Here is a 15,107-nt window from a genome sequence, read left to right as displayed (position 1 = left end):
TCCTTTGTCTGATCTTTTGTTTTTGCTACAAAAACAAGTCCTTCAGGTTAGAGAAATTACTTATAAATGTTGTACTGGTTCATCCTTATTATGTTTTACACATGTAGGTGTTTTTAGAACACAGCTCATTCCTTTGTGATTTTCTCAGGTAATTTCCCTTAGTATTGATCCAAGTGTCTTTGGTTTTTAAGTCCTGGGAAAGGCAAAAGTAAGAACTTTTACAAAGATAGGCCATCCCTTTCTTTTACCTTGACGATTATTAATTTGACTTAGTTTTGCCAAAATGTATGGTAAACAACTGTATTTATCACCCTGAGAATTAAATATTAGCTAAAATGTGGCTGCACCAGTATGTGACGCAGTCCTGATATTCTTTGTGTGTATTCCAGATTTGTTAGTGATATTTAGTAATGTCTTATTCAGGTATTAATATCAGAAATGTTCGTTGTAAAAGGGAAGTGAAGTAAAGGTCCAGGATAAAGAAGTGTTATTTACCTCCCGAGGAGTGGAAAACTAAATTTGAAAGGAAGTGCTGCAACAAAATGCCATCCTGTACGTTTCTCCCTCTGTCTGGTCATCCTTGCTTTTTAACATAGTGTTGGTATGTATGCCTGCAAGTATGTGTCTGTATGACTGCATTTAGAGACTTTATATATTGACTTAAAATTACCTTATGGAAATAATCATATCAGAGCCGATTTCCTCTTCCACTCTTCCTCCAAGTCACTACCTCAGTCAAAATATATAAGGAAACAAGATACTTTAGAACCCAATTTATTATCTCCTGCTGGTAGCAATAATCTGAAAATAACAGCAAATAGTAAAATTCAAACTTGCGGCAGACACTGGTGCTGGGAACAGCTGTAGTCACATTTATAAAGGATAGATCCAATATAACAGCTATAGAAATGTGCAATGTTTCAGAGGCTCCAAGATTAGTACTTGATTGCTTTTTCTCGTTTGTTCTATAGCTTGGGAAGAACACAGGATTTTAAAAGGTATGAACAAGTGTAATAAATAAGCTGCTACTTGAATCAGAGATATTACCTCCCTCCTCACTTTTCCCTGATGTCTGCCTTTCCCTTTCACCCCAAAAAGTGGATAACATTTTTTTCCAAGGAAAATAATTACATAAAAAGCACTTTTTCTATATGAGTATATGCAAATGCTATTACAAAGGCAATTATTGAGCAAAATGGAAACGCTGTCCAGTATGTAAAGACGGTCCTAGCAGCTGTGTTTGTTTATCACAGACATAATGTGAGGATTTTTTCCTGAACAAGGCATCCCCCGCCAAGTTTTCTGCACCTTTTTGGATGCTGAAGTGTGATAGAATTTTGGCATTTAAAAGATTTGCAGGAAAAACCCACCTTATTGTTCATGAAAACAAAAAAAAAAGAGAGGTATTTATTAGAGTATGAAAGAATAGCAATAGAAAATCACATCAAGCCTTTAAATAAAACTGATGGAAATCAGAGATGTCAATCAAATGTCTGAAGAAGGGATGAAACTCTTTTATAGAGGAACCTGCTGGTCCACCCGGTCCCTCTGGCGATCGTGCTGGAAGTTGTGACTCTTTATACCTGCTTAGTTTTGGAAAGGGATGCTATTACATATGTATTTATTAATGCAGCTTGCCTTTTTTTGTTCTAGTCTTATTCCTGAAGACTTTCACTGGAGAATCGTAGTCAATATAGAGAGAGTATAAAGTGACACAGACCTAGAATATATTTGGATATTTGATTAAGGTAGTCTGTATATTTTCTGATCTACATTTTCCAGGATATATAGAATTACTTAAGGAAGTGAATAACCAAGCAGTCTTGTTCCAGAGGCAAGTAGGAATTTGGTCCTGGGGAAAAAAGCTCCTAATGCTGGAATTAAATGGGGCATCAGCCCAAGGGAGGAAGAGGAGCAGGAAGGCAATTGGCAGGGAGAGGAAGGCAGGGATTCCCTCCAGAGTAGGAAGGAATATACTGTGAGTCCGGGATGGCTGGTAAGCTCAGCCTACCAACAAAAACCAGCTGCTTTAATGCTTCGTAACACATTTTTCCTGTTTTTCTTTTATCCAAACTGAGCTTAAAGTACACCTGGCACCACTGCTCGTAGCTGGTTTGTTTTCAAGGCAGGAGAACCAACCTACTTTATTGAGATTTATCCAAATTTAAATGGGTCAGATGCAATATAGAAACAATCTACAAATCAGTGAGGAAGAAAGAGCCATTGCTAATGATGGTGCCTTGGGTTAGAGTGGAGTAGGACTGGGCTTTATTCCCTTAGTTGACCATATGGACTCAAGTTTATTTCCTTTCATTCCTTCAAGTGAAATCTCCAGAAATGGTACAGTTGTGCAAAGCTTGATGCTGAAAGGCAGGGTGAGCCGTGCATGAGCCTTCTGGCTAAAATACATACTCTTATCCTTAAAACTCAAATATTTATCTCATTCTGTCATTTCACTTGCAAGGTGTCTAGAAAAGGTCTGTTTGTTTTACCATTCAGGTGAACTGGATTTATTCCACCCTACTGTAATCTCTAAGTGAACATGTCAAAGGCCTTATGGTGCCTCAGAGTGGTCTTTGTTACTAACATATGATCTTTCAGGCTAGGATTAAATCACAGCTATTGTTTAATCCTGTTATTCCGATGAGCTGGAATCATAAGCACTGATATTGCTCTCAAGTCTCAGTTTCAGGATGTGCAAATCAAAATTTACTGAGATTTTGAGCACTGAAATTTTGTGCTTAAAAAGAAAAAATGCTTTTCTTCAAATGATTCATTTTAAAGAAAGTGGTAAAGTATCAGAAAAATAAAAACTTACTCATATATTGAGCATATTTTTGTACATTCTTTTCAAGTTGATGCCATGCATGGAAGCAAAGGAAAATAGACATTAAAAATAAAAATGAGCATAAAGCAAACTCAGTAGCTATGAAAATTAATGAATTCTTGGTAATACCATGGCAGAGTAAACTCAAACAGGCCTTTGCCTTTTGAAAGACTGCTTTGATATTGATTTATCTAAAGAGACAGCCAAATTCAGCCCATAATGTAATTAAAATGCAATATCATATAATGACTCAGAAGACAGATTTAAGAGTCTTTCCCCTTCTTTTCCTTTCTCCCTCTGCCCTGAATAAAAAGGCGAGAGAAGTTAATTGAAAGTAGAAATCTGTTATGATAAATGAAAATACAAAGGGAATCAGCTTTCTGAATTTGTCGGTATCAATTAAACTGGTGCTTGGCAGAGTTTGGGGTTGGCTGGTCTCTTGAAAGAAGAAGTTTGGAGATCCATGTCTGCCTTGGGTACGGCAAACTCAAGGACATGTCTTGCCTCCCAGACAGGAGAGGTGCTTTCTGCATATGTCTCTGGATAAAAAAACGAGAGCTCTGCTCAATTTTAGTGAAAGTAGATGAAGAAATTCGAAAGGTCTGGACTCTGCATCTGTCATCTAGAGGTGGCAGCAGGTGTGGAACAGGAACCCTGGCCCAGGTTGGCCAGAGAGGTGGTGGAAGCCCTAGCCCTGGAGACATCCCAGGCCAGGCTGGATGGGGCTCTGAGCAACCTGAGCTGGTGAAGATGTCCCTGCTCATGGCAGGGGTGGCACTGGGGGAGCTGGGAAGGTTCCTTCAACCCAAACCTTTCTATGGGGTGATTCTCCTGTGCTCAGGCTTCTGTGACATGCCCCTTCCTGCTTCCAAATTGCAGCGTGAGTTTTTTGGATTTCCTTCTTATACATCTTCCTCTTCAGTACGGCATAAAGAGGTCTTCTTGGCCATATATGCAGGGGATTAGATTCCAGTTTGTGGCTCCAGCATTGTAGAAAATCAGCACTGAATTTATTATTAAAGCACCCATTTACCATTAAGCATACTCTTGATTGACCTGCTGAATATGAATCATTTAGATAAAACTTTATGTTGCTTGCTGAACAGAGGATTAACTTTTTACTCTGGGAGATAAGACCCTAAAGAAGCTGGATTTTGGTGCATTCAGGAAATCTGAAGCCAGCAGTAAACTCCTGAGCTCTGCGCGTCGGTCAGGGTGAAGTTAACAGCTTTGCTTTTGTTTCTCCGTCCTCCTTTTTTTTCCCCCTCTCTCAGTTCCCAGACCAGTTGATGGGAAGCTTTGCCTGGGTGCTGCTCCCTCCACCTCCCAGCTGTGTAACGTGCCGTGCCCGTCGCAGTGCGTGGTGTCTGCCTGGGCGGTGTGGGGTCCCTGCCTCCCCGAGAACTGCCAGGACCCCCACGGAAGAAGAGGTAATGGCTACTTGTATATAGCGCTTTTGCAGCACCGGGGGATCTCGAGCAGGTAATGGAGTATTATGAAAAGATTGCAAAAGCGGTGATGTCAAATTCTACATTGGGAGCTTAATGTATTTTTTTAAAAATTAATCTAACATAGGATGAGGCTCTTAGATGTGCGTACAGGAGTGGAATATGACCTTTAAAGGCTTTTTGCAGTTATTCTTGGGAGAAGGAAAGGCTGATTCAGATCTTATCCTACACGGATCTCGTCAAAAAGGAAAAAGCCTGATCCCCTTGACAGTCCGGCTGCACACCTGGATTTGGGACAAATGGTGGGTGAGGTTGGAGGGTGTCAGGACTGAGCTGTATCCCTCCTGCCCTCTTGGCATTTAGATTCACCCGAGAGATTGTCCTCTTTGTTCTGGGTTTGGTTTAAATTCTTGGAAGAAGAGTGTGCAAATATATTTTAACCCCCTGGATCTGAATTGACTATTGTACATGTTTGTTGCTGCAACACTTTGAGATCCATTGCAGAGCCTTTCCTAAGGCTCGAAGTTGAAAAGGTGATTGTTGGAGTTCATGTCGGGGAATGAATATTATTGCTGGGATACTGCACTTTTCTGAAAATAACACAAGTGTTTGAAGTGATTGGAACCAGTCGGAATTTTTCAAATTAAAAAGAAATAATAAAAATATATGGTTAAATATAAAGATTTGCAGAACTGCTTCATTTTTAAATTGTATTGAATAATTTCTTTTTGCTGTTTTGAGAGTGGTGGAGGATTAGTCTGATATATTCCCTAGAGTGTTTCATTTTGTGTTTCATGGCCAAGACATTTCTGTGTGGCCTCCACTAATGCTCTGTATTTGCCCCTTGTCTGAGACCGTTGTGGGAAAGACCAACATGTATTTTATTTTTCCCTGGCTTTCTTAGAATTCTATGTCATTTACATAACAAAACACGACAAAGATACGTGCGTATTAGTTTTGCATTTTATACAGCAACATGACTTTTGGTTTTATTCAGAAGGAGGTAGATTATGTAATCAATTCTTTCATTATTTCTGTAACCTTTTTCTTCCACTTTACATTTGAATCTTCCAATTTAATAGGATGTCATTTCAAAGAGGTCTGATATGCATTATGTATCAGAGATCCTTACACCTTCATAAGGCAGAATACTAATTTCTTAGTAAACTGCTCTGCTGTATCTCAAAACAAGTCTTTTCATTAGTGGATTCCCAAACAGAATATAGATGTCCTTTGTATCTTCAGTTCCTTAATTGCTTCTCTCTTTTTATCTTAATCTTGTTGTTGCATTAATAAATGCATCAATGGCAAATTTCTATATTTGGACATATGTATTTTATCTAATTTTGATGAAAAGGAAAAAGAAATGTGAAAAATATGGTTTGTTGGAATTCTTTACACACTGTTGGATTTTGCTTGCCCGGAATGTGGACACGTCCAGCCAAGTGCCATCCCAATCAATTCAGTGTGTAAGTGTTGTACTCTTGTTTGCATTCATATCTCCCAGTTCCAGATGCCCTGTATAGTTCTCTTGCTATTAGATTATTCGTACAAATATTTTTTGCAGTTGTCCAGTTAATTCAGTTTCTCTTTTTCCAGGCTTTAGAATGAGACACAGGCAAGTGATCGTAGATCCTGTAGGCACCCTGGCAGGTTGTCCTCATTTAATTGAATCTATTCCTTGTGAAGACCCGGTGTGTTACGAGTGGATCCTTTCAGAAGGAATATGTGTGACTCACCACGGAAAATGCGGACCTGGAAACCGCATCGTGAAAGCCATGTGCAAGAACAAGAAAGGTACGTAACAGTATAGTCTTAAAAGACCCATGACATTCTTTTAAATGACATTCTGCTGCAAAGCAACCGTGATTAATTATGATTGTTCCTTTCTGAATTTTTGTGAAGCTTTCAGGTCTTTGAGTTGCTCGTGATGTTCACAAAAGCCTGGTGCTGATATGGCTTGGGATTTTGCGTGGAGCCTTCTGTTCTGTTTTATCCTCAAAGAGATCTCTCACCGGTCCAGGTCGTGTGTTGTCACTGCTGGCGTTACCACTACCAAAGTGGGATACCAGTGGCCTGCTTCTCTCTAAAATCCCTTTTTTGCACAACTTGTACTGAAATAGGGCTGTCACCAAGGCCAGCAGCACTATGGGCGTTCACAGAATTAATCTGGCCCCTAGCATGTCTTCTATCCTCAGTTTTCATTGTGTGGTCCAAATGTTTATCTCGTTCCAATAACCATCATGAGAAGGAATGCTCCGTTGTGCTGCCAAAATTAACATAAGAACTGGATGTAAATGAAATGATTGTACTAAATAATACTTTATTAGGCAGCAGTTTGAGACCTGCAGCGTGTTCAGTTTACAAGTTGTTAATAATGAATAAGTACATTTTTATATGACGTTTACAAACAACCAGCGAGAGCTTATTGCTTGTGCATGGTTTGAACCTCAGCCAAAAGTTTCATTTCTTGATAAGGTCACTGTTGTCAGATCTTTAGATTCAATTACATGGAGCATGGCTTTGCAGTCCTTAGTCACAGTGAGAATGTGCTATCATCGCAAAAGTGGCAAAATTGTGGAACTTAGGAGCCTGAAATATATCTGAAACAGAGAATTCTTCTTTTACATGGTGCTGAAACAATTTCAAGTTGATAACAAGAGGGGTTAATTGGCAAGTGGTTAAAGATAGTGTTTCATTCATGAGACGTTAGCATCTGACGGAATAAAGTGGTGACCGCTCTGAAGAGCTCAGATTCTCCTCAAGTACGTTTAAAATCTATGTGTTCTTGTAAGTTTGTGAAAATGGGACAAAAAATAATCGTCAACTGTTACAAAATGATATAGCTGGAATATATTGGAGAGCAAAGAACTGCCTCTGAATTTTGTCTTGAGTGGTCTCTTCGGCTGTGTGCTCATGGCTGTAGATCCAGTCCTGCAGGGACGTCTGCAGATGGAGACTTGTGTTGCTGAGGAGCACCGTGTACTTCACGCTGTTAAACTCTGCCAACATCCGTTTCCGTGCACCGACTCGCGACTCGGAAGGAAAGCATCTAACATGGCAGACGCTCACTGATCTCTGATCAAACTGTTCTCTGTGGCTGTGATCCTTAAGCATCCACGCCTTTGAAGTGTCTCTTCTTAATTGTTCAACAAGATACTGGACGTCTCACAGTAGCCTTTTCATTTCGATTACTCTATGCGTGTGCTATTACAAATAAAAAGAACACTTTTTCCTACCCGAACACCCTCAGACAAATGTCACCAGACGTGATCTTTGTCCAGTTCTAATTGAGAAGGTTTCGCAAGGAAATATCCAGATCACTATGCAGATTAGAATCACTGGCTAATGCTACTTTTAAGCTTGTCTGAATTTTTGATCCAGTAGGATAGGACCGGCAGTTTCCTTAAAGTAGAACCTGGAAAAAAATCAAAATTCTATTTTCTTCTGTCAATCCTGTAATAATAGTTGCTTTGTTGTCCACGTTTTTTCCTTTGTAATGTTCTCTTACATAGATTCCCATGGCAATAAGTGGTCTGTTAGCTTGGATAAAACCCGGAGTAAGCGACAGAGGTGCACAGTGTTTACCTGGAATAGCTGGTTAGTTGGTAGTGAGATCCAGCAGAGAGTCATGTGAAACTGTGAGATGTACCAATTACAGGTAAAATAGCTTAAGGCATATGCTAATGCTTCGCATTACATAGAAGCTGAAAATCCCATGCAAGTAACTATCCTGCTGAAAGCATTTAGGGTAGTTGCATTATGTGCTGGTTTTTTTCATTTACTTAAGCATCTTTTGCAGAATTCAGCTGCATATACTAAGATCCACTCTTTTGTCCAGTCATTCTATCATCCGTGCCTGGCGTTGTTGCTCAGTATTCCCACTGAGTGCTTAAAGGGTTAAAAAAATAATTCTTATGGACAAAAATCCAATGTATCATCATCTTAACAGTTCATTTGGGCATGGAGTATGGTGATTGTGTATAATCCTTAATTACATTGACTGCAGTGGAAGGGAACTGGCCATGTTTCTCAGTCCTCTCTTCCACAGCAGAGAGGACTTCTTTCTCCAACTGAAACCTCACCTTTGGAGCCCCTTGTAATGTCCTTTCTTTCTGATTTAGAAAGCCATCCTTTCTGTTGAGAAGGTTTTGTGGTACTGACCCAGGTAACAAACTGCTACTGGCCTGAGCTGGAGCTTGAACAACTTGGGCCCGAGTTAGACCTGAGTCTAACTCTGGTTTGCAGGGTTTCTTTGAAGACTCCCCTGTCAAAGCAATATCTCTTTGTAAGGGCTGGTGTGAATTCAGTGATGTAGCACTCCTACTCATTCTAGAGGTACAGAAATGACTTTTTGTTTCTTAAATAGGTTGATGTAGGGTGTCCATAATGAAGGGGCCTCTGTAGGCATTTTTTTTCATGGAGTAACTGGAATCTATAGTTTGTGATTTGCTGCAGTTGTTGTAGATGAGGAGCAATGAGAAGACCACAAACATCTCATTACTTCGTCATTGTTAGCTATCTGTTTGCTCCTACTTAGCGGCATCTCTAATCTCTGTTAATAAGTTATTGAACGTGCGTATGATACTTCCAAGAAACTCTCGGTGTCTGGTCCATATCCTTTCAGTGTACCTCATTTGTAGCATCAGAAGACAGAACTGTAATAAATCAATTGAAATTAATGTGTAAAGATGCAATGAAGTAATCCATAGAATGGGAAAAGGCCTATATTGCATCCTTCTTCCAAACAAGATTTTTCAGCAAAGTGTTTTTTATTTAGCTAGTGAAGGACAGCAGATATTTTTTGGGCTTTCTGTGAAACCAGAAGAACAGTACAGGAAAATGGATGACGATACTGACAATTGGATTACATAACTGTATCATTGGGTACATGGATCTATAATTCAGATCAAATAATTTATTTGAAATATATATAGATATATATTTTTTTTTAATATCCACAGACAACCCAAGAATTGTGATTTTTCTCAGAGTCGTTGCTTTAGGTTGTTCAACAAGGAATTGAATTGCCTCCTGTTTGTAATCTGTCCTTGATCAGATAGTTGCAAGTATTTGACATTTGAATTTGGGCAGTCTTGATTAGAACTGACAAACGTTACTGTGCATTGACCAGATGAAAGTAACTCGCCAGTTCACTTGCTCTCCTTAAATGTTGCTGCTCAGCAGGTACAAAACCACGGACATCACAGAATCCCAGAATGTCAGGGATTGGAAGGGACCTGGAAAGCTCATCCAGTCCAATCCCCCGCTGGAGCAGGAACACCCAGCTGAGGTTCCACAGGAAGGTGTCCAGGCGGGTTTGAATGTCTGCGGAGAAGGAGACTCCACAACCTCCCTGGGCAGCCTGGGCCAGGCTCTGCCACCATCACTGAGAAGTTGTTTCTTGTCCAATTTAAGTGTAACTTTAGACCATGTCATACTCATTTTTAAAAAGTAATTGGACACTAACCAAAATGTATTGCATTTGATTTTTTGAGTACAACGACCTAAATAATCTTTAGTGTGCTCTGCCTCTCATGACTTTGTGCAGGCACTTTGGGTATGGTGACACAAAGGGAACTGAACGTTGTAGTAGCTACAGAAAACTGTCGATCCCCTCAGAGAGCAGCACTTGGCTCGGGGTCGGTAGGTGAAATTCTGTCCAAACAGGAGCTCATGTGTCTTCATAGATAGTTTTGCAGTCTTTTGATTTAAATGCTAAGACACACAGCTGGAATTAACATATAAATGTTGTTGTGTTCAGTCTGATGGAGGAATTTGGGAACCCTTTTGAAAATTATTTTCCATCTCTCTTTTGGTCTGTATAAATAATAGGAAGGTAGATTGAAGCAAGACAAATGTTGAACTGAACTGTGGCTTTTAGAAATTACATACTTATAGCTTGTGAACGGAGCAGCGGTTATGATGAGGAGTGCAACCTGGTCGCACTGAGAACATGTGTAAAAGGAACTGCGACAACAAATCCATGAAATCACAAGATGACTCATAGAAGTAGCAATTCATTTTTCAGGCGTTTTATAAATGTTTCTAACAATACTGTAAAAACTAAATCTCGCCTCTTAGCAATGCTCTTGAATAGACTGTAAAATGTTATTATTCAGAATCATACCTGCAAGTCCATCAGTCTATTTTGTTGTAATTCCCATGTCATCATTTATTAATTTGCTTCTGCTTGTTCTGATTCCTACTGGAAGAACTATGAGTAACAAAGATGATTTCTCTGTGATAGTGAACATCGGTGTCTAAATAATCAAAAGTATGAAATAATTGATACCTAAGGGCTTCATTGTTTTAATCAGAAATTATTAGACTGGCAACAAGATTTAACGCAAAGGTAATGGGATTTTGCTGGAGTCAGTTGGTTTTACTAAGAAATGTGGGTAAAAAAAATCCATTGTCATCATTTCTGCAGTGTTACACCAGATGATTAAACCTATGCTTTTCTTTTTCCTTTTCCCTTTTAGTTCCTGGTACTAACATTAAAAAAGCCCACACATTCCACCCCCCCAAACAAACAGACAGCGACAAAAAGACAAACCCCAAACCCCACACAAACAAAACCCACAAACCATCAAACAAACAGGGCGTAATTGCAGGGGATGGTGACTAGAAGAAATCCACAAAATAAGGGTGTTCACCAAACTTTTAGGCCTGTTGCTTCTTTTGCTTTTCAGCAGAACACCTTCATACTATCCCTGCAGTTCTGTCAGGACTGGTAAGAATCATTTCAGCACAACAGATTTGTTCTGTTTTCTGTGTCATCTCTGGTTCTGGGCAGTCAGTATCTGGAATGTGGTGCTTGCCAAGAAGGATTTTGGATTTAAGTGTTAATAAGTGTGGGGTGAAATACATCTATTTCCAAATTTCTGTTTCAATTGACAGTTTTATTTGTGAAACCGGAGGACGGTATTTCAGACAATCAAAATGTTTTCTCTCAGCTTTTTTTTTTTAAAGTTTAAATGCTTAATGTTTGCTTTTTTTGGTAAATGAACGAGATCAAGCCTAAAATGAAGTTAATTCTCTTTAGATTAAACATTTTGGCTTATCCTGAAATTACTTTCTTCTTAAATCCTCCCCCAATCTCTCTTCAGTCTACTTAAAACAGTTACAGATTTTTTTCCTTCCTTTTTTTTTTTTGGTTCAGCGCCCAAACAGAAATCCATTATTCACACAGCTCTATTGACAGAGCAGACACTGCAATCCTGTTGGAATTCAAGTGAAGAGTAAAGGGAAGTAAGGTAATCAAAGCAGTGTTATTTTAAGATCCAATATTACGTTCTGCCAGCGCTTGACAGTGACGCTCAGCACTTACAGAAGCTGAAGACTCTTTGGGGGTAGAATATTAATAAGGGTGTGCTCCGTTACCTGACGGTGCTGCAGGTCCATCACACCATGTCCTGTGGTTGCCTGCAGATGCAGCTGGTGCCGGGAGCTCCTCTCGGCAGGAGCGTCCCCAGCAGCTCTGCAAGGAAGGGGCAGCAAGGAGAGGGGATGTCTGCATTTATTTGTGCTCGAGGGCATGAAGCGAGCAGCTTTGTGACAAGTTCTAACAGAAATCTCAGCAAAGCTTTTACCGGGGGACGATTTTTGATTTTTCATCTTGTAATGGATTAATGATATAGAAAGAATTTGCAGAGGCTGTTTAATTTCTCGCAGAAAAGTTTTACTGCATTCAATTTATTGAAAGTAAGCTTTAACTAAGTTATTTCTGATGCATCAGAATAAGCTCTTAAATCTCCATTGATGCGTTGTGTCCGGTGACACAACACCATGCTGTGCTGGCTTGACTGAAAACGGGTTAGACCACAGCACACGTCTAATGGTACATCTAGATTTAGTTTCTCCTGTGAGAATAGCGTGAGCTTTGATGATGATAATTCTTTGAAACTTTTAGAAACGGGAAGAAGCACTTTTGTTTGTGAAATTAAAATACTTGTTTTCAAGTTAGCATGGACATGCACCTATCTTTAATCTGACCTTAATGCAAGGAGTAATGAAAATCAGTTTTTCTCAGTGATGCTTTTTCCTGTACACAGAGCGTGAGGGCTCGGGCTTGCCGAGAGGTGCGGGCGGAGAGTGCGCTTCTACGTATACAAAGTACATGAGAGAATGAGGTATAGCTAAAAGTTAATAGCTCAGTGAATGGATGAGGAACTGTTTTGTCTCAGCTTCTGTGAAATCATTGACGTTCAGAAAGACAGACCTGTACACTGCTGTGGTCACATTTGTGTGCTGTCAGCATCAGCCGGACAGAACTCACAACGGGAGTTTTGCCTTACGAGGCTGTGATTAATACATATACGTTATGGACTGTTCATGTAAATGCAAACAGGCGGTGAGACAACTTTACAGCTGCAAGATTTGGAATTATTTTGTAGGGAACAGTAAAATTATCCAGTTGTTTGACACACTTGCAGATACAATCAATTAAATGGAAGAAGTTCCAGCTCTTCTAAGCCTGCAGGGTCGATTACTGTCGTGGGGCTCAGCCTTCTGCACCACATTCCTCATTCCTCCTCTTAGTTTGTGAGCGTACCTCACCGTACCCCATCATTGGAGCAGCTGATCCCCAAACGGTATTTTTTCCTCACTGTTAGAACACAAATCCTAAAACGCAGCGTGCAGAACCTTCCAACAATGAGATAGGATCCATACATCTCACTTGGCAGGAGCATGTTGCACTGTAGTAGCAAGGCTGATGAGTATTATGAGTGTTTCAGGAATACCGAAGCATCGTGTGTGCTTCATTCAATAGATTTGAGACCCTTTTTTTTTTGTAGTCATGAAGACTGGTGTGCTCTTTGAGCAGACTGGCTGCTTACAAGCCAGGTGGAGTGGATGTAGTTACCTCCATCAAACCTTACCTCACAGCTGCTGGGACCCGGCCAAATATTTGATGTCTCCTCCTGCAAACATTAAAAAAGACAAAATGCAGATTGTGAGCTGCTCTGGGAGTGGTGCAGTGACAGTCTGAGGACAGACACCATCATGAATTCAAGAGAATTTATTGTCATTGCATCCTCTACTGAAATTGAAGAAATAGAAAATCAGCTTCAGGTTAATGTTAGTGTTAGTGGCTGAAAAGTATGAGCTTTCTTTGCTTAGTCATACTTTAACTGTTTTAGTTCATTCAAGATCATAGCAAACATATGGCCCACAAGCCAAGGAGAATAGAAACTCAAAAGTCTATAAGCAGTTCTTGTAGTAGCTCTATTTGCGTAAATATCTGTGTCTTAGAGTCAGGCATATTGTGCTAAAGTACAGGCTGAAATACCTAATGCTGGAAAGCTGGAAAGTTGTGGGTTTGAATCCAAAGGACAAACTCAAACGTACTTTGATTCATTTTCTTTATCTTTCAATGCAGATACGTTGCGTGATTTCCATCTCAAGTGTGGCTGTGCTTTTGCGAGTGCTGGTGGTGTGATTTGTGCCCGTCATCCAGAAGGCAGCTCTAATCAGTATCCAGTGGAGGTGTTGGCTCTGTGTGTTGGCACACAGAGATACCAGTGGAGTTGATGAGGGATGTAGCCAGCTTTCATCCTCCCTATGCTTGTCAATATAAGGTATTACAACTACCTGTGAAAATAGTTTTTCCATGCCAGCTGAGGTAAGTGTGAGATTGTGGTTGATGCAGAATGCCCTCATGTAAGTTTCTATGCAAAACCATGATTATTTTCAGTATCTTGTGCTCCTTTTTGGTACCTAATGTCTCTGAAAGATGTTTTTCTAGACTTCAGAGCAGTGTTAAAATGCTGAGGGCAAAGGCCATTTCTTCCCTATGGCTCTTTGAGCAGAGAGATGGATTTTCAAAGATCCAGTGCCCACTTGCACTAACGAGATGGAGCAGCAGGTGCTGATTTTGTTTTTAATGAACCTGAGCTTGAAACACCTGTAAATATGGAATGAAGGTTCAAAGTAGCCCTTTCAGAAATGGGTATTATAACATTAAGACGACTATAAACATCACTTATTACGGCAAGATCTGTATTGCCCTTTTACGTTTTAAATGTTATGGAGTAAGTCTGACATAAGTTGATCTGAGTTTGTGGTAAAGGTTACCTAAAGAGCAAGGGGTGTGTGTGTGACCTGTAGGTCTGTTACATTGGTGCAAGAGTTTTGAAGAAACTGTATAGAAGGATTAATACTTGTATAGTGGCTAGTGCAAGTGTATACTTTTAAGCTATTTATAAACTGGTTTTTAATGTCCAGGGACTCTTTATTGAGTTTGATGCTTTTTAATGTTTCAGTAATGAGACTGAAATAAGGTTCCTGTGTTGTATTTTATAACTGCGAAAGCATTTTTAGTCAATTTTTTAAGTCTGGAAAAGAAATCTTAAAATAGATTTATTTGGTTTTGCCCCTCAATATATTACAGACAAAAGTCCCAGACTGTTTCATTAAGAAACAAGAAGAATACCTAGAAGTGCCAATGGCAATACCTGTTTTCTCAGTGAAATGGAGCATGCAGCATAAAATACCTGTTTGGCTGTTTTCTTTAAACTAAGCATAACTTCACATACATTTGACTTCATACTCTTTTTAGAGAGTCATTTTATTTCTTAGGGAGCATTGATTCAACAAAGGGGAGATGTGAGCAAAACAGGATCCTTCTTGAACTGTGTTTGAAAGGTTAGTAGACAAAAAGTTCTAGAATTACTTTATGTGGATAGAAGAGGATGGAGGCTGAAAGATTCAATTTGATAATGACAGGATTCTGGATCTGTGACCCAAAGGTGACTGAAGTTACCAGGAGGAGCAGATGGAAGATGTTATAGTGAGGGTTAATCTTGTTCGTAAGGATTCTGGTTTTG

General features: G+C 39.7%; 1 protein-coding gene across 6 annotated transcripts in view; it reads left to right on the top strand.

The window, feature by feature from the left end:
* Positions 1-15,107, top strand: part of THSD7B (thrombospondin type 1 domain containing 7B) — a 370,487-nt gene that overhangs the window by 187,405 nt on the left and 167,975 nt on the right. For all 6 annotated transcript variants that reach the window (XM_065841421.2, XM_071810742.1, XM_071810741.1 and 3 more), the window contains exons 7-8: positions 4,102-4,257; positions 5,875-6,072. In XM_065841421.2, the coding sequence (XP_065697493.1) occupies positions 4,102-4,257; positions 5,875-6,072 (354 nt within the window). The remainder of the gene's footprint in view (positions 1-4,101; positions 4,258-5,874; positions 6,073-15,107) is intronic.

This window comes from Patagioenas fasciata, chromosome 7 (assembly GCF_037038585.1).
Source record: "Patagioenas fasciata isolate bPatFas1 chromosome 7, bPatFas1.hap1, whole genome shotgun sequence".
NCBI classification, from domain to species: domain Eukaryota; kingdom Metazoa; phylum Chordata; class Aves; order Columbiformes; family Columbidae; genus Patagioenas; species Patagioenas fasciata.
The sequence above is the reverse complement of the archived record's forward strand: the minus strand, read 5'-3'. Positions and strand labels throughout refer to the sequence as shown.